This window comes from Panthera leo, chromosome C2, assembly GCF_018350215.1.
Source record: "Panthera leo isolate Ple1 chromosome C2, P.leo_Ple1_pat1.1, whole genome shotgun sequence".
Lineage (NCBI taxonomy): Eukaryota > Metazoa > Chordata > Mammalia > Carnivora > Felidae > Panthera > Panthera leo.
In genome coordinates this window covers 18,777,202-18,795,514 of record NC_056687.1, presented here as the reverse complement: position 1 = coordinate 18,795,514, position 18,313 = coordinate 18,777,202, and the positions used below count along the sequence as shown (strand labels likewise).

At 42.4% G+C, this 18,313-nt stretch overlaps 2 protein-coding genes across 5 annotated transcripts in view; one reads left to right on the top strand and one right to left on the bottom strand.

The window, feature by feature from the left end:
• Positions 1-869: 869 nt before the first annotated feature.
• Positions 870-11,064, bottom strand: ATP5PF (ATP synthase peripheral stalk subunit F6). Of its 2 annotated transcripts, none has more exons than XM_042954929.1 (4): positions 10,678-11,064; positions 6,298-6,474; positions 1,606-1,730; positions 870-1,054 (listed from the first exon to the last, which is right to left on the bottom strand). In XM_042954929.1, the coding sequence occupies exons 2-4, from the start codon at positions 6,459-6,461 to the stop codon at positions 1,017-1,019; spliced, it is 327 nt and encodes a 108-aa protein (XP_042810863.1). In that variant the 5' UTR covers positions 6,462-6,474; positions 10,678-11,064; the 3' UTR covers positions 870-1,016. The 2 variants fall into 2 exon arrangements, with proteins under 2 accessions (XP_042810863.1, XP_042810862.1); XM_042954928.1 differs by lacking the exon at positions 10,678-11,064 and adding an exon at positions 10,545-10,638.
• The window catches only part of GABPA (GA binding protein transcription factor subunit alpha), a 40,646-nt gene continuing 32,997 nt past the window's right edge, over positions 10,665-18,313 (top strand). The window contains exons 1-2 of one of the 3 annotated variants that reach the window (XM_042954925.1): positions 10,665-10,759; positions 17,990-18,092. In XM_042954925.1, coding sequence (XP_042810859.1) covers positions 18,016-18,092 — 77 coding nt within the window. In that variant the 5' untranslated portion in view covers positions 10,665-10,759; positions 17,990-18,015. Of the gene's footprint in view, positions 10,760-11,082; positions 11,270-14,628; positions 15,049-17,989; positions 18,093-18,313 lie in introns of those variants that run through there. The other 2 variants (XM_042954926.1, XM_042954927.1) reach the window with 2 other exon arrangements.

Here is an 18,313-nt window from a genome sequence, read left to right as displayed (position 1 = left end):
GTCAGATATAAAAAGGCACAGCTGATTTCCTTTTGAAAAAAAAAAAATCATTTCCTCAAGAGCCAGCTACGCTAACTGAAATCTTGATGTGCCTGTTATGCCGCCTACTTGCTGGGTCTCCCATCGCTTGGGCAAAACAACACCATACAGCTTACTCTTTCCAAGGAGGTTCCTTTGTAGATCCCCCGCCTGCTCCCAGCTTTCCTTCCTCCATCTGTGTAGCACAGTAATAGATCTACGATCATAAACTGCAAGGGAAGAGGAGGGACCTGGCTGTTGGGATAAAAGCATTTAACGTTTGAGGAGATGGTAGTTAAAACACAATGAATGTTCCCGTGCGTATTCAAGCTTAACTTGAATTTCCTGGAAAAGTTATGATAAAAGGTTTACAAGCCTTTATATTCTGGGAACGGATGTAACATCCTTCTGTGGCAAACATTTCTTAGGTCAGGGCGGCCCCCTGAGGCGGGAAGTCTCCACTAGTAAAAGGTGAGCCCTGCGGGGCACCTGGGTGGCTTGGTCGGTTAAGCGTCCGACTTCGGCTCAGGTCACGATCTCACGGTCGGTGGGTTCGGGCCCCGAGTCGGGCTCTGTGCTGACAGCTCAGAGCCTGGAGCCTGTTTCAGATTCTGTGTCTCCCTCTCTCTGTGACCCTCCCCCGTTCATGCTCTGTCTCTCTCTGTCTCAAAAATAAATAAACGTTAAAAAAAAAAAGAAAAAAAAAAAGGCGAGCCCTGCACACCGAGAGGAGTCTGGCAGGTTGTGGGCAAGTTGTGGCCAACTGACCCAAGATCTCCACCTGTTTCATTAGAGCCAACTGGGCAGATTTAAAAACAATGCTGAAACACAGAATTCAATACACTCAAATGTACACTCAACATCACCAAATAATTTATTTGGAATCAGAATTAAAAGAACACATTTGACAGTTGAGAAACGTACGTTTGTCCCGATACTTCCGACCAGTTGTACAACTAATCTAGGACAAATTACCAAATACATTTTACACTATTTCTTCAGGACTGGGGTTTGTCGATGACTTCAAATTTGGGATCTAAGAAAAGGAACAAAAAGGTCCACGCTTAGCTATATTGCAATAAAATGCATTATCTAGAAGGCTTCAATATTTAACTGATCAATTTTTTTATTTTTTTTAGTCTCTATGGTTTTTTAACACCTACATAGAACTATTACAATTGATAATGATTTATTAAGCACTTACTATAAACCAGGCTATTAACTGACTTCACATATTTTATGTCATTTAATTACAACAACCACGAGAGAGGTATTAGAATTCTCCCTGAATGTCAGATGGGAAACAGTCACCAGTTAACTATCCAAGATCACACACTTCATAGGTGATAGTGTCACGATTCAAGATTAGGGAGTTTGATTTCAAATCCCCACCATTTGACCTGTTACATAATCTCCTAGACCGATGGCAAGCATTTGTGCGAGAGCTTCTCATGCAAATGTCACTGTCCTAATAAATTTACATGTTATCGTCATTTAATCCTCTAAACAACCCAAGTATAAGGCATAAATAGTCTCGACTTAAAACAAATCTCCCCCAAGAATGAATCCATGATTGAAGACACTTACCTTCAAAATTGAAGTTAGGGAAAGTATTCATGTCTGCTTTACCATACATCTGCTTAAGCTTAAAAAGCTCTCTCTCCAGCTCTTGCTGATACTCTGGGCCAGTATCAACAGGTCCTCCGGATGCCCTGTTGTGGGCAAATGAACAAGTAAAAACTCTTCTTATGCACTAGTTTACAAAACCAAAATTACTTTTTACCATCAAGTTTCAATAGACCTTTTAAAAGTCATCATATAGGGAAAAACGTAGCTTCTGAAACAAAGCATTTCCGCTTGAATTTCAATTCAAACTTCTATAACGATGAGGCATCACATAAATGAGGCAACTTCAAACAAACTTCTAACATTCAAGGTTTGAGTATCAAGGATGTTTATCAAGTCATAATCTCTTGAGGTCTAAGTCGTGATAAGATATAATGGCTAAGTCCATGGGTTCCCTGAGTCAATGACTACTTCGGTTTCAATGTCAGCTCTACAGTTTATAGAAACTACATAAACTGAAGCAAGGCATGAAACACTCTAAACTTTAGTTTCCGCATCTAAAACTGAGGGCCCTACCTAAGGATGGTGTGACGAGAATTACAGAGATAATGTACATGTACCACTTAACAGCGCCTGGCCCACAGTGAGGTGACATAGTGGCCAGTAAGTGCTATTATTATTATTATCCAATTTAATTCAGCCACCACTAAACGTCTTTTAAAAGATCTTAGTAACTTTAAGTCTCTATAATATGGGCCTAACAAAGCTGCAAATATTTCTTACCCTCAGAGATTTTGCCATTTAGGGGAAAAAAAATGTTTAGAAACATCCGTGCTATAAGAGAGTTATTGATAAGCTTCAAAGACATGGCTTATCAAACAGCTACTCAAGTTGAGGAGAGAGCATTTTTGCGGAGCTAATTGGAAAAAAGTTTCATTTTACAAAGGTGGCATTTGTGACAAATGATGCGTTTGGGTCAGATTTTAATTTCAGACATTCTAAGACTGAAAAAGCAAAGAGTGGAGGTAATAAAAAACTGGCTGTATGGGGAGAATCAGCCATCTAGATGGAAAAGCCAGCAGGACTCAGGTCATGGGAGGCCTGGAATGTTAAGGCGGGGGGGGTGTGTATTTTATGTGTTAAGCAATAAAATGACAAAATTACAGTTGTGCTTTGGGAAGATAAATATAGCATCAAGACCAGCAGTGGGGCCAATTAGATGTAATTAATTCTTTGCAGAAATTCTGTGTTTGTCATGTTACTGCCCGCCTATCATGAACAACATAATAAACAAAAACTTCGTAAGTGAGAACTCCATTAAGGGTAATAACATTTTTACATATGCCTATGATCAAAGTAGAGGGCCTTATGTTACAGAATTCCCACAAAAAATACACAGACAACTCTGGTTTTTTTGTTTTGTGTTTTTCCAGAGACAGCTCTAATTTAAGAACTTGTTAATGATGCTTGTTCTCATGGACCCAGTTTTCTTCTACATTAGCACATGCAATAGAACCTTCCGTAATGAATTGTATCTGCGCTAATTAAGGTGGCCACTAGCCATATGTGGCTAGTGAGCACTAGAAATGTAACTAAGGACCTGAATTTGTATTTATACTTAACTGCAATTAATTAGATTTCAATAGGCACATGTGGACAATGGCTAATGAAATAGACAGTGGAGTCTTCAACCCGACACTTTAATGACTGTCTTCTAACTCTGGGAGCTACAAGTTTCAGACAGTGCTTTGAGTACATCCAGCCAGTCTCACCAATATTCTGGTTACTGACAGATGATGGCTGCTAGAGAACTTTCATGTGGATTCCTATGATAGAAAGAGGCCAGATCTCATCTACCTCCTCAACTGAGTATGTCTCCCAGCCCATCTTATTATTATATCCCCAGGATCTAGCATGGCGACCCGGACAAAGCAGACACTCAAAGGATACTTGTTTATTTCATGTAAAAAATACTAGGCATGCTAACTTACCAAATCACTTCATTTTTATAACATCCTCTGAAATACATGTTGTTATTATCACCCCCATGTTACGTACAAATAAGGTATAGCATTTGAATAACCTGCCCAAGGCCCAAGTGCTAATAAGTTTCAGAGCTGCATTCCAGGTCAGAGTCCGTGTGCAGAACATTTTCCCACACAATTTGCACAAATGAATGAACTAGAGTCCCCTTAGATTCAGAGTACATCCCAGGGGCACCTAGCTGGCTCAGAGGGTAGAGCATGTAACTCTTGAGGGTCCTGAATTCAAGCCTCCTTTGGGCGCAGAGCTTACTTAAAAAAAAAGAGTACGCCTCAGGATTGACTTCTTATTGCACAGGCTTTTTAAGGACAATTGGAGTGCAAACAGCATCAAGAGTAAGATGTCACACTACCTCTGGACAGAAGACACTCAAATGAGTGTCAACGGATCCTGCACACCTGCTTACTGAATAGTGTGATTTTAGACAAATTCTTCTCTTTTAGCCTTGCTTTTCTAACATGTAATAAGGGGATAAGATCTGTAAGACTGTTGTGAGAATTTCTTAACAATGTCTTCATTTTAATCCTTTAGCTCTCTCCATCCTTAGCTGTGGTAAGAACAAAACCTTTTTTGTTAGTTGCCCAGTCTCAAAGTCTCAGGGCTCTTTAACTGTTCCTTCTCCTCTCTCTCTCCACCAGATAACCAAGACCCAGTTCTCAGTCCCTCAGTGTCTCGACTGTCACTTTTATGTTCCCACTGCTGTAAAGACAAGGTTCTCATCAACCTTGTCAATCCAATGCTTGGACTGTTACAAGTTTCCTACCATGTCTGTCCGTCTTCTCTACTCATTCCAACCTTCCTAATACTCTGATTAAAATTATCTTCCTAATACAGAGTAACCTTGTTTCATCCCACCATCCTGTTCAAAAACCTTAAACTCCTCATAAATGCCTATCATCTAATACTTTACCTGCCCATCTATAATCGAGGCCTCTCATAATCCCCTCATTCCGACCCCATTCGCAACCTTACTGCTCCCCACTCTCCTCATACACTCTACGGCCCTGGGGAGCAGCATTACACAATTTCTCAAACCGACCTGGTCGTTTCAGTTTTCATGCTTTAGCTCACACCACTCTTTCTTCCTAAAATATATCCTTCTCCCCCTCCCATTTATCTGTGCAACCTTCACACCAATTGTTCACAACCAGAGGTAGAGATATGTACTGATAGCCTTTCTTGGTTTTGAGAACCCTTTGAAGCTATAAACAAAATCATGTGAGTAAGTTCTTCACAGTTTTAAACTGAAGGGCTGATCCATAGCTGTCCACATTCTTAAAAGGGATAAAAGATCTCAGGGGCACCTGGGCGGTTCAGTTGGTTGTTCGGCTCAGGTCATGATCTCACGGTATGTGGGTTCGAGCCCCGCGTCGGGCTCTGTGCTGACAGCTCAGAGCCTGAACCCTGCTTCCGATTCTGTGTCTCCCTCTCTCTCTGTCCTTCCCCCACTTGTACTGTCTCTGTCTCTCAAAAAATGAACAATGTTAAAAAAAAAAAAACTTTTTTTTAAGGATCTCAAATACTGCCTCCAGCAAGAAAGGAACATTCCTTTCTATGAAGTCCCCAAACACTGAATGTGTCACTATGTTAGTATCTAACCCATTTTTCCTCATAGATTACCTTGTACATTCCTACAAGCTTTCCACCCCATCAGATTTCAAGAATATTATGGAAATGCAGTATGGCTTCCTTCTGCGGCCTACCACAGTTAATAGCCCAGTGCTTTGCACATGGTAGACAACTAAATAAAATGAACACCAAACTGCTCTGTATTGCTTTTCATAAGATCGGGGGTTGAATCTGATGATGGCTAACGTCATCATTCACCTCCAAAGCTGTGTGGTTCCGTAACTGTGTTTATCCTGGACTTTGCTTTATGCCACTTCCCTCTTGACCTTTGACATTCCCAGAAATACAGAACTATGGAAATAGCATTAAAGAAAAAAATGCTGTGTTCATACATTTCCCCCCCAAATCATGATGTCAAAGAAAGGGCACTAAATTGATAGTTAGAATATTTTGATAATATGTTTTTCCTACAATTAGTTTTATGACCTTAGGCTAATTAATGTCTAAGGGACTCAATTTTTTCAAATATAGTTCCTAAATGATTTCCAAGATCCTATAGACTTCTAAGAATTGGCTCTAGTTTATAATAAATGACGTTATAATGACAATACATCTAAAATGACAATAGAGGGGTGCCTGGGTGGCTCAGTCGGTTGGGTGTCTGACTTCAGCTCAGGTCATGATCTTGCAGTTTGTGAGTTTGGGCCCCGCGTCGGGCTCTGTGCTGACAGCTCGGAGCCTGGAGCCAGCTTCTAATTCTATGTCTCCCTCCCTCCCTCCCTCCCTCTCTCTCTCTCTCTCTCTCTCTGCCCCTCTACCACTCATGCTCTGTCTCTCTCTCTCAAAAATAAACATTAAAATGACAATAGATATAATGGAATTCTCCCTTGGAACTCATATAAGATAAAATTTGTGACTTTAAAAAAAAGAATCAAGATCTTTATCTTCTTTTGGAGCACCTAATGAACCTCTATGTCAGCAATCAGCTCAGTGAAGGTCTTAACATTTTCAAACACCTAGTAATTTCTTTTCCCCATCTCACAACTTACATATATCTTGAATATTTATATTTACACCACAGGTGGTTATCTACCCACTTACTGTCGCTTAGTTTTGTATTCTCTAATCTTATCCACGAAGAGTTTCTGTACAGGATCAAGTTCTTTATTAAATGCCACTGCTGTAACACCGATGTTCCTCCTCAGATGCACTGAGACCATGGACCGCATGAGAGAGGAGAACCTGAAGAGCCTCTGGAGAATCATGGTGATTCTATTACTGAAAACAAGCATGAGAGTATTAACATACTTTAAAATGTACATAATTGTAAAACACGTCTAAGTATATTATATAGTGGGAATCTAATTCTACTAATTGTTACAGAAGTCAATCATAAATCACACCAGAACTTGCTGAATGCTAAGAACAGTCACCTGACCAGAGCTCCCTTCCCCCTCTCCACTCCCCACCGCAAGTTTTTCTGCTTCTTAACCAAAAGGCCCCAGGACCTAGGGGCAGTTAGAAACAACTCAGGCCTGTGTGCTGGGTTAGATGCAGAAAGAAAGCACAAAATCTAGGATGAGGTATTTCTTCTCCATAAACTTGGTCTTGGACCACAGGTCAAGAATAAGCATAGTCAAGGTAGCATGTTAGACAACTGCCCATCTCAGGCAGAAAAGAACACTGGCCTCCAGATTAATGTGCCAGGTTACCCCGAGCCCCCTCAGAAGACCAAAAGGGAGCTGAGCACGGAGACACGGGCCCCATAGCAGGGGAAAGTGTTCTGCCTATTCCAACTGTAGGATTCCAGGCATTCAAGAATACTGTAACAGCCAAATCTAAGTTCAAAAGAACCATCCCAAGGGAGCCCACCAGTAAGAGAGAGAAAATCAAACAGTACAACCTAATCAATAAAATAGAATGAAAGGGGTGTCTGGGTGGCTCAGTCGTTTGAGAGTCTGGCTCTTGATTTTGGCTCAGGTCATGATCTCACAGTTCGTGGGTTTGAGCCCCACATCAGGCTCTCAAAAATAAATAAGCATTTTTTAAAAAATAAAAAGAAAGAAAAATAAGGACTTAAAGATTTCCAAGTCTTTAGAGCTCCTGAAACTAAAATATATGATTTTCTAACTAAAACATTTCAACAAATAAGGGCATCTGGGTGGCTCTGTCGGTTGTGTCCGACTTCGCCTCAGGTCATGATCTTGCGGGTTCGTGGGTTTGAGCCCCGCATCGTGCTGTGTTGACAGCTCAGAGCCTGGAGCCTGCTTCAGATTCTGTGTCTCTGTCTCTCTGCCCCTCCCCCGCTCAACTCAACTCTCTCTCTCTCTCAAAAGTAAACATTAAAAAAATTTTTTTAAGCATTTCAGCAGGTAAAACAGAAGATGATTTCAGTTGAGACCTAATTTAGTACCTTGAAAGATCAAATGCCAAAAAAAATTCCAAATTACAAGAAATAAATGCAAACAAGAATTCCAAAAGAAATAGATAAGAAAGCCACAAATAATTAGAAGAAATTTCCCTCAGATTGAGAAAGAAGATGTCTATTAAACAGAGTTTACTAAACCCTACGTTGGAATGGGGATCCAAGATTCACACCTCAATACAGCCTGGTTAAAATTTCTGAATCTTACAGATAAAATGAAACCTGCCATGCTAACCTGAGTCCCATGAGCCTCCAAAATTACCTATTAATAACCATGATCACTGTCATCTTGATGATGAACTTCTATTAAAGTGCTCAAAGTGTGGTCTGTGGGCCAGCAATAGTATACAAATTGTGTTACTGGTCTATCGTAACAAAAATCGTTAATAACGATTTAGAAACTTTTATAACAATTTGACAGAGTCACATATATCTGTTGAATAATAAAAAATCAGTTTGTATTTTGGGTGTCTTCACTGTATATTCTTTCATCTAACTTTTACAGTAACTTTTACTGTAGTTTTCAAAGGTAGCCACAGGGTTAGGGGCAAAATGGTCCTCTACTACTGACAGTTTGAGAAGCACTCAGCTAGAAGACCGTAGAGTAACACAGTAGTTCTTGAGTAGGGACAGCAGTATACCTCAAGGGATTACTGGCAATGTCTGAAGACATTTTTGGTTGTCCCAACCGGGGTATTACTGGCCTCCGGTGGGTAAAGGCCAGGGATGTTGCTAAACATCCTATAAAAACCAAAACAAAATAACAGCCATCCCACAACAAAGAATTATCTGGTCCAAAATGTCAATAATGCAAAGGCTGAGAAGCCCTGGAATCGCACATAAAAACTACCAAAAGAACTCCCATAATCAACAAAATATCCTTCACCTGCCCCGAAAGCAAACTATTTGGAGAAATTCACCATACATCACCCCTTATACCCCATCAGAGAAAAATACTTAAGAAGACTCAAAGCAAACAACACATAACCTCAAAGTGCTACATATTACCATTCCCATTTTACATACACATAAACTGAGGCTTAGAGATTAAGTATCTGGCCCAAGGTTACACGGTAGAATCTAAGTGGACACAGATCTATTTTAAAAATTGTGCAACTCAGGGTGCCTGGGTGGCTCAGTCGGTTGAACGTCTGACTCTTGACTTCAGCTCAGGTCATGATCTCCCAGTTCGTAGTATCAGCACTGAGCCTACTTGGGATTCATTCTCTCTCCCTCTCTCTCTCACTCTCTCTTTCTCTCTCTGCCTCTCCCTGCCCCTCCCCGGTTCAAGGAGCCTGTGTTCTCTCAAAAAATAAACATTTTTTTTTTTTTTTTTTTTTTTTTAGAAAATCATGCAATTCAAGGTGCTATTTTCCCTTATAGCAATTTAAGGACATGCTTAATATTCAGCAATAAGGTCACCTAACATTGGTTCATCCCAAAATACTTTGCAAAGTATTTCCATATATATTCTCCTCTTCAACCCTTAGGAAAACACTATTAACAATTAGGGGAAAGTGTCCTTATCCCTCCTTTACAGAAAATAAAACTACGTCAAAGAAAAGTTATTACACTGCCCATATCTCCACAGTCAATTTGCTCTAACTCCGATGGCAAAAATCGTGTTATTCCTATTAGGTAAAGTCTGTTTTCATTTTTTCAATTTCTATCATCTAAGTATTTTATTTAAGTAAGCTCTACGCCCAATGTGGGGCTTGAACTCAGACCTGGAGATGAAGAGTTGCACGCTGCACCAACTGAGCCAGCCAGGGACCCCTCTATCATCTAAGTATTAACGACTCCCAAATCACACCTCTAATTTTAGTCGTTTTTTCTGAACCCTAAACCTACCCATTCAACAGGTCTTTTCCTTTCCTAAGTCCTACGGGACCATCAGATTCAACCTGTCTAAAAACTGAACACATAATCTCACTATCAAAACTTGTTCTTTCTCTTTTACTCCCTTTTATTTTTTCACTGAGTAATATATGAGTGTCCACTGTCAGTCCACCGTCACGCAGAAGACACATGTTATTACACAAATAGGTGTAAAATACCAAGTGTGGTAAGTTCTCTATTCAAGTACGATCGCCCCCCCCCCCCCCCCCGAACCTGTGACTGGGATTTGACATAGAAAGACTGGGGAAGGCAACAGCAAGAAAAGGTACACATGAGAAGAGGCCTTGTGGTGAGACGGTGCAGGGTTCTCCAGTTTACAGCGATGACTGACCAGCCTAGGTTAGTACTTTCGCGGCCCATTCCGTGCATATTCCTGAAGTCAATCCACAACCCGCCTAACCTGACCCGTTCTCTTTCGCCCTCCTGGAAACCTTGTTTTGTTCGCCTGCGAACTTTGGCCTCACCCCTAACTCAAGAACCCCCTTCTAACCCAGTCAGCGTATTGTTTCTTGGGGGTGGGGTGTAGGATTGTGCAGGAAAATGAGAGTGTAAAACAAAGCTGCCTAGCCACGTTTCAGCACTATCAATATTTTCAGGTGGGATGCAAACTTTTAAGATCACCGTCACCCCTTTCCCTCCTATGGTGCGCATTCTGCTTTCAATAGTTGGGCACGACCTCCTGCGCGCCCCGGTAGGGCAGGCCTGGCCGCAGACCTGTCCCGTGGGAATGACCTTGAGCTGCCCCAGCTGAGCCGCGGGTCCGGGAACCCCTGGCCTCCTTGCCTCGCGTACCACCCCGGTTTACCCTCAGAGCAGGGATGACCACGCCGGAATCTACCGCAAACTTCAAAACCGAAGGGCGCCGAGGTCAACAGTGACCCTGGGCCAGACGGTAAAGGTGCCTGTGACACCAGGCTGCTCTATACTCCTGAAGGACAGAGGTAATAGGCAGCCCAGGCCCCAAGAAGAAACCCAGAATCTGAGTCCCAAGAGGCCAAGCTAGTCTAGCAACCCTCCCAGTCACCTTGCACTCAGTCCCGAGCTGCCGGGGCCTCCGCTGCCGCCACCGTTCTACTTCCGGCCCTGGCTCCACCCCCACCCGCCTACCCGCCATCGCAATGCATTATGGGCCGCCGTTTCAGTCGGTCGACACTCACCGGACAGGAAACGTCTCGGAGGCGGTCTGCGACCGGACAGCTCTAGGTGAGACAGAAGCCAAACAGGAGGAGGAAGTGGAGGGTAAGTGCTTCCGGGTCCCTTGGCGAAGCCTCCGCCATCTTTCCTTCGCCTAACTTGACCTGCTGTCTTTTTCCCTTCTGGAATCCTTGTAGTGTACGCATGCGCACTGTGGTTGGCCTGTCCCCTAGTTCAGTCCTCCCGGACCCAAGTCAGCATCCTGTTCTTTGTGGTTGTTGAGGTGTATGGTTTTGCCCGGAAAGTGAGAATGTAAAACAAAGCGGATTGGGGCGTTGGGCATTCTTGTGCCTCGTGAGCATCCGTTGCCTCGGGCGTTCGTTTCGCGCAACCTGCTGGGAGTTGTAGTCCTGGACCCGGGGGTGCCTGGGAGGCGGGAGGGGGGTTGGAGTTTCTCAGCGCCGATTCCGCGGGAAAGGCCCAGGGGCCTTACACTTCGAGTCGCAGGAGCGGCGGGTCTTACTGGGAGAAGCGCTGCACGTGGAGCCCGCGCCCCTGCTGTTCTCAGCCGGCTCTGGAGCGCGGGTGGGGGCGACGGGGCCGATTCCGGAGCGGGTGAGTGCGGCCGCGGGGGAGGAAGGGAGCGCGGGCCCGCGCGGGCCGGCCTCGTTCCGGGGCCTTCTCACCCACAGCGGCCCCCCCGCGGCCGCCTCTGTGTTTTGTTTCCGCTGGTCCCCGGCGCTGTGACTCCCATTTCCGTTCGTGGAGACTTGAGGGAGCCGGGTGGGGAGGGGCGGGTGAGGCAGTGCGGGGAGCGGAGGGGAGGGGCGCGCGGCGCGGGGCCCAGGGAAGCCGCGCGCCCCCGGGCCCCGGGCTACCCGTGTCACCTTTCGCTGCTCTCTTCCCCTGCTGTCCCGTCCTCGCCAGTCCGCCGTCCGTGGCGGTCCGCAGTCGCCGAGGTCGGGACGAGACCCTGACGCCCCCGGGATTTCAGAGGAATGTTCTCAACCAGTCTCCTCGCCGACCCAGCGTTGCGCCAACACTTCAACTCCAGTTATCTTTCTAGAACTGCCCTACAATAGCCTCAAAGCCATTTATTACTGTATATGATGTCCGTAGGGATCTATTTTAGAAATGGGGAAGTGAGAAAAGGGGGAAACAATGGGTTAATGTAGTTTGCCAACATTTTTAGTATTTCGTGTGCTAGAAGATAAGCCGTACGTGTTTGCAGTGTATTAGGGAATCCTGACCTGCTTTGGTTAACAGCCAAACAGTGCCTGATACTGCCTTGCAAGATGATGAGTAGTGATTTAGAAATACTGCCCACTTCATAGTTTCCACTAGTGAGTTTCACTAGCAGGAATTCTAGGTCTGACTCGTGGGAGGAGATTTAGAAACGTTCCCGGGAGCAAAGAGCTGAGCAGTGATAACATTCCTAGGTCCTGTGTGATTTTAAGCTTAAGGAGAAACTGATCAACTCGTAAACAGCAACTTTAGGGGAACAACTTGTGTGTATCAGGATTTGACCCAGGCTTTCGAAGTTTTTTTTGTTTTTGTTTGTTTTTTTAGACATAGTCTGGCACTAGGTGGACTTAAGGCAATTTTACCTGAAATTGTATGCATGTCATGAGAGATACATAGTCTCGAAGTAACAAGGAGCTAGATGTTAAATTGAGATGAGTTATGAGAGCTGAGTTATGGGGAGGCTGACTACTAAATTAAAACTGTTGAGTTTACTCCCTCTCCAACTTCTGTTTGTAAAACTTCAAATCTGCATTCCTGGAAATTATGCAGTGAAAACCTCCCCAGGCGGGGGTGGGGGTGGGTGGTCACCAAGTGTTAGCCTTTCTCCATACTTGCTTTCTTACTCTCTACACACACAGATGCATGTGTTTTGTTTTTTCTTAACCGTTGACTTTATTTTTCAAAATGTCTTTTAATTTCCTCTGATACTTAAAAGTGTTTGTTAGCTTGGGGAAATGTGCTGTCATCCTTGCAGGTCCTGCCACACCATACTTCTATTTATTTTATCCTTTATTTATTTTCCTTTATTGGGCAAAATTTTCTTAAATTCTGTAAAGCAGCAATGCATTCGAATGAAGAAATACAATCCTCAAATTTATCTGTGACCCCAAAAGAGAATATTAAACATAACTGTATTTTTTAAAAAAATTTTTTTTAATGTTTATTTTTGAGAGAGAGAGAGACTGAGCACGAGCAGGGCAGGGGCAGAGAGAGGAAGACACAGAATCTGAAGCAGGCTCCAGGGTCCGAGCTGTCAGCACAGAGCCCAACGAATGGCCGGAACCCACAAACTGAGAGACCGTGACCCTAGCTGAAGTCGGACCCTTAACAGATTGAGCCACCTAGGTGTCCCATTCATAACTGTATTTTAAAGAAAACTAGCCTTTCTAGGAATTTTTGAAGTTAGTTTGTATCCATTTTGTGAAGTGTTCTGAACTCCAGGTTAGATTTAATCTAGGAGAAACAGGGTTTTGGGGGGAAGCCCTCATGGGGAGAGGCACCAAGTAATGCTCTCTTCCTCATTTTCTTAAGTATTGACATAAAATTGTGGAGAATTGGTTCCAGAAAAAGAGGTAAGCTCAAGCAGTGATATCAAAGATTTGGATCATTTCCCAAACCTCGCCACTGTTTCTCTAGCCTGGAGTGAGAGAGAAAGAGATCAATTCTGAGATCAATTCATGAGTAATGTGATTTTTTCCGAAAGCACATAAAGTGTGCTCATTTTTTGCCTTATTTGGCACCTTGTGGGCACTGATCTATAACTTTTTTGGAAGCTCACAGGATAAATGACTTTTAAACACCTCCCTGTTTTAGTGCTTGTTTTAAGTCCAACCACAGGTATCCCTGCTGTGAAGCCTGTAGGGCCATTTCTCAGCCTCTGGTTACTTCTTCATTTCTATTTTTCCATAGTTCCCAGAAATTTCACTTGTTTTCTAATTCTTTTGCCAAGTTGGCTAATGGAGAGGCTCATGGCTGGCTCAGTTGGTAGAGCATGCGACTCTTGATCTCTAGGTCCTGAGTTCAACCCCCACGTTAGGTGTGGAGCCTCCTGATTAAAAAACTAATAATAAATAAGTAAGTAAGTAATGGAGGTGAAAGTGAGCAATAAATGTAAGCCCTGAAAACAAAACGTAAGTGATCTTTTTAAGTGTCGTTCTGCTATAAACCTTATTCTTGCTTTTTCCTATATGGAACAGCTTTGTGATTGTGTGTGTAAACATTATTTTGTTGTTTCTCTGTGCTAATAAAGTTTCCTAGCATGTGCTGCTTTTTTACAATGGATACTCCTATTGGCTTCAGCTTCTGGCTATCAGCAACAAAGCTGCCCTGGACATCCTATTATCAATCCGTGTGAGAATATCTGTAGTGCTTATCTAAGGGCAGTATTACTGGGTCGTAAATATAAGCATACTTCAGTTGAGCAAGTGCTGCTAGATTTTTCTCCAGAACGCTACACCTGTCCATACAGAGGTAGAGGATTTTTGTGTCCTCATGTCCCTACTATTTTCTGTAGTCAACATTCTAAGTTTTGCCATACATACACCAGCACATGGTATAAAGTGATAATTCTTTATTTTAAATTGCATTTTGGATGATTTGAATTTGAGCATTTCTTCATATCCTTCACCAGTTTGTTTTCTTTTCATGTGAATTTCCTTTTCTTAACATGCTTTGGTCTTCTGATTTTTCCTGATTTTTTTGTTATCAATTCAAGGAATTCATTTTCTAATATTCCAATTATTAGTCCCTTGTCACTTTAAAAAAAAATTTTTTTTAACGTTTTTATTTATTTTTGAGAGAGACAGAGTGCGAGTGGGGGAGGGGCAGAGAGAGAGGGAATCACAGAATCCACAGCAGGCTCCAGGCTCCAAGCTGTCAGCACAGAGCCCAGTGCGGTGCTCGAACTCACAAACTGTGAGATCATGCCTGAGCCGAAGTTGGACGCCCAACCGACGGAGCCACCCAGGCGCCCCAGTCCCTTGCCACTTTTGAACACTGGAAGTATATTTTCCTACTCTGTAGCCTGACTGTTGAACATAAATCTTAATTTTTATGCAATCAAATCCATCAGTTTTTCACCTTATGGTTAATGTGTTTGGGATTTTATTTAAGAAATCCTTTCTATCCTTAGACTGCAAAACATTCCCCACCATTTTCTTCTATTAGCTTTATACTTTTACCTTTCGTGTTTAAGCCTTTTAGAATCTGGAGTCAATTTTATATGATGTGTAATAGTCCTTATAGCATTTGCTTTTTCAACACATACTAATGGAATGCCTGCTAAGGGTGAGGCACCGGTCCCAGTACTGTACTTTGTATACGTGTGTAAACAAATACTCTTGCCCTGGGAGCTTCAGTTATCCTATCAGGTAGGTGCCTACTGGCTCATCACCTATTTTGCTATAGTGCTCAGTTTGAATTCCACAATTTTATACATAGCATCAGTTATGGGGCAGGCTTTGTGGGGAGAACGGAAAACTTAATTAGTCCGAAGTCAACAAGAAAAGGCCTTAATCTTTAAACCATCCCAAACAAAAGTCACCTGGGGCCAGCTGGGTGTACATGTTGTGTACCTATTCAAGTGGAGAACTCATCCCCTTATTCTTCCTTATAGGGCAGATGTGAGAGCAACCTTGATAATGTGGGGAAAATCAGATTATCTTACACCAGTCAGTCTAGATTTAGGTACTAGCTAGAGACTAACTTGTCAGAAAACCAGCCCCAGCTGTTAGAGATGGTGGGCCTGAAGGAGAGTTATACTCCTTCTAAAGTGGGAAAAAAGACCGTTTTCTTCTACTGTGTGACAAATTACTACACAGGTAGTGGCTTAAATATACCATCAATTACTTATATGCTGTTCTGGAAATCAAGTCTGAAATGGGTCTTTCTGGCCTAAAATCAGATGTGGGCAGAACTGTGTTTCTTCTAGAGATTTCAGGAGACAATGTGTTTCTTTTTTCATCTTCTAGAGGCTGCCTGTGTTCTTGGCTTGTGGCGCCTTGCCTCCATCATCAAAGCCAGTCAGTCATAACTGACCCCTGAGTCTTTCTCCCTTTGAATCATTCTGGATCTCTTCAGATTCCCTCTTCCATTTTTAAGGACTCTTGAGATTTTGTTGGGCCCAACTAGATAAGCCAGGATAATCTCTATTTTAAGATCAGCTGATTAGTAACCCTAATTCCCCTTTGCCATGTAACTTCATATAGTCCCAGGTTTGGGGTTATTGTGCCTCTCACAGAGACTTTGGTCCCTTGAGGAGTTGAAACCTGGCAAAACTCTTTCCACCTCAAGAAGCTAGACAAAGTCCCTGGTCTAGACAAACCAATTTACGTTCCTGGAGTCACTTGGACAATATGGTCTTTATGCTTTGATGATAATAGAATGGAGGAAGAAAGACAGTGAATACAGAAATTCATAATAAAGTATGTTAGGTGCTACAGACAACAAGACAGAAGAAAGGGGTATGGAGAAGGCCGATTACAGAATTAAATGGGGGTAGTCAGGGTATACCTCATTGGGAAAAGGAGATTTGAGCAGAGACATCAAAGAGGTGAGGGATTTAGCCCGGAGGACATGTGGGGGAAATAGGTGCCAGCCAGACAGAATAGCAGGAGCAAAGGCTGTAGCAGCAAGATTGGAGCAGTAATGGGGTGGGGCTGGGGGTAGATCTGGTAGGGCCTTGCTGGCCACTGTGAAGTGTTTAGGTTCTACTGTGACTGGTATTGATCAAAGGAGTGCTACAGTTTAAAAAAAAAATTTTTTTTAATGTTTATTTATTTTTGAGAGAGAGATAGAGCGTGACCAGAGAGAGGGAGACACAGAATCCAAAGCAGGCTCCAGGCTCTGAGCTGTCAGCACAGAGCTTGACGTGGGGCTCGAGCTCATGACCTGAGCCGAAGTCGGACGCTCAACCGACTGAGCCACCCAGGCGCCCCAGGAGTGTACAGTTTAAAGACGATCACACTGGCTGTTGTACTGACTGAGAACGGACGGTAGTGAGAGCAAGGGCACAGGAAGGGGGAAACGTGTTAGCAGGGGTTGTGGCAGTATTCCAGCTTAGAGATGGTGGTGGTTCTCGTACTCGTGTGCATTTGCGATATAGAGCCTGTCTTTGAACAAACCACGGTTCAGTCCCACCTGGAAGAATATGGACTTAGGTTGTTACACCTAAAGTGTCTCGTGGAGCCACAAGCAGCTAAGCATCACTGGCCTCTGAATAGTTGTCATGTGAGGACGTGCGCGCGCGCGTGTGTGTGTGTGTGTGTGTACTCATATATACTCAAAATAACATTGTCCTGTTGTGAAGATTCTAAAGCATTTGAATGCTTGTGCCCTGCACTCCATAAATTGTGGTTATTATTTGGAATGAATATTTAAATTCTTCATTTTGTCAAGTCTTCTAAGTGGGAGACTCTTGCAGATATTAGAATACCAAATTTAATGGACCATTTCCTTGTAAGTCAAAGACACTTAGAAGTGCCTTTTAGATATGATAGTAAACTTAGAAAACTACTCTGGACTGTATATGGAGTCCAAAGACAAATTCATTGATCTCCGGTGAGATAGTAACAGAACCTGGAACTTAACAGCATTAATACCTCAGAAATGGCCACAAAGAAGTATCAATATATATAGCTCTCTTATGCATTACTTAGCGTTTTTAAAATTATAATGGTTTTGTATCAATGATAGTTTAAAGCAGCAGGTAATAATTTTACATGAGAGAAATAAAAATTGAAATTAGTGCTTTGTTTAAAATACATAAAAGCACATCTAAAAAAATCTCAAGATTATAACATATAATCAGGACAATAATGTGCCTATCTATAATGATTTGCTATTTTATTTTGCTATTTTAGAATGCTGTACTGACCTTTATAAGACCTGTAATTTGTAACACAAATGCTAGCTGTAATGAACTTTAATCTACATCACTCTGTCATTATAATGCTTTCTGTAAGTTCTGCTACTAATGTATAGCTTTTAGCTGAACAACTATGGTTCATCTCCATGTTAATTTTTAGGGTACAGGTTTGAATCTGTTATTAAGACTGAGTTGCTATAATAGAATTGACAAACCTTTCACTTGATTTTGAAGTAACTTGGATGAGTTTATTGACCGAGAGTTTGGGCCAGAAAACATCCCAATAAATACAGTGGAATGATGAAGTCATGTCAGGTTAATATAAATAATCGTTGTGGATTTTCTTTTATGTGCGAAGATTACTTCCTCCTCTTCTGCTTACCCTCTGCTTTTATTTAAATTGGATTTCTGCTTTTTGTGTAGCATTTCTGCCTTAACTCTTGCAGGACTGACCTATTGAAATACTCTAACCATGACTAAAAGAGAAGCAGAGGAGCTGATAGAAATTGAGATTGATGGGACAGAGAAACCAGAGTGCACAGAAGAAAGGTTGGTATTTTCTGAATTTACTACTTTTTATAATTCTCAGCATACCTACTTAAAAATCAAGCCATAGTTTTTGGTGGGGAGAGGCTTTTTTTTTCCAAATGACCTTAGCATTTTGGGGAGATAATGTATTGCTTTTTTACCTTTGACTTAATGGCTTTGTAGCTGGGAGGGAGAGACAGTTTTAAACTAAAGTTAGTAATAAATATAGCTGATAATGGGTC

Coding starts and splice junctions, on each gene's coding strand:
- ATP5PF (XM_042954929.1), bottom strand. CDS start 6,461: ATGATTCTCCAGAGGCTCTTCAGGTTCTCCTCTCTCATGCGGTCCATG. Junction 1,731..6,297: donor GAATACAAAACTAAGCGACA/GTAAGTGGGTAG, acceptor TGCCCACAACAG/GGCATCCGGAGGACCTGTTG. Junction 1,055..1,605: donor CCCTAACTTCAATTTTGAAG/GTAAGTGTCTTC, acceptor TCCTTTTCTTAG/ATCCCAAATTTGAAGTCATC.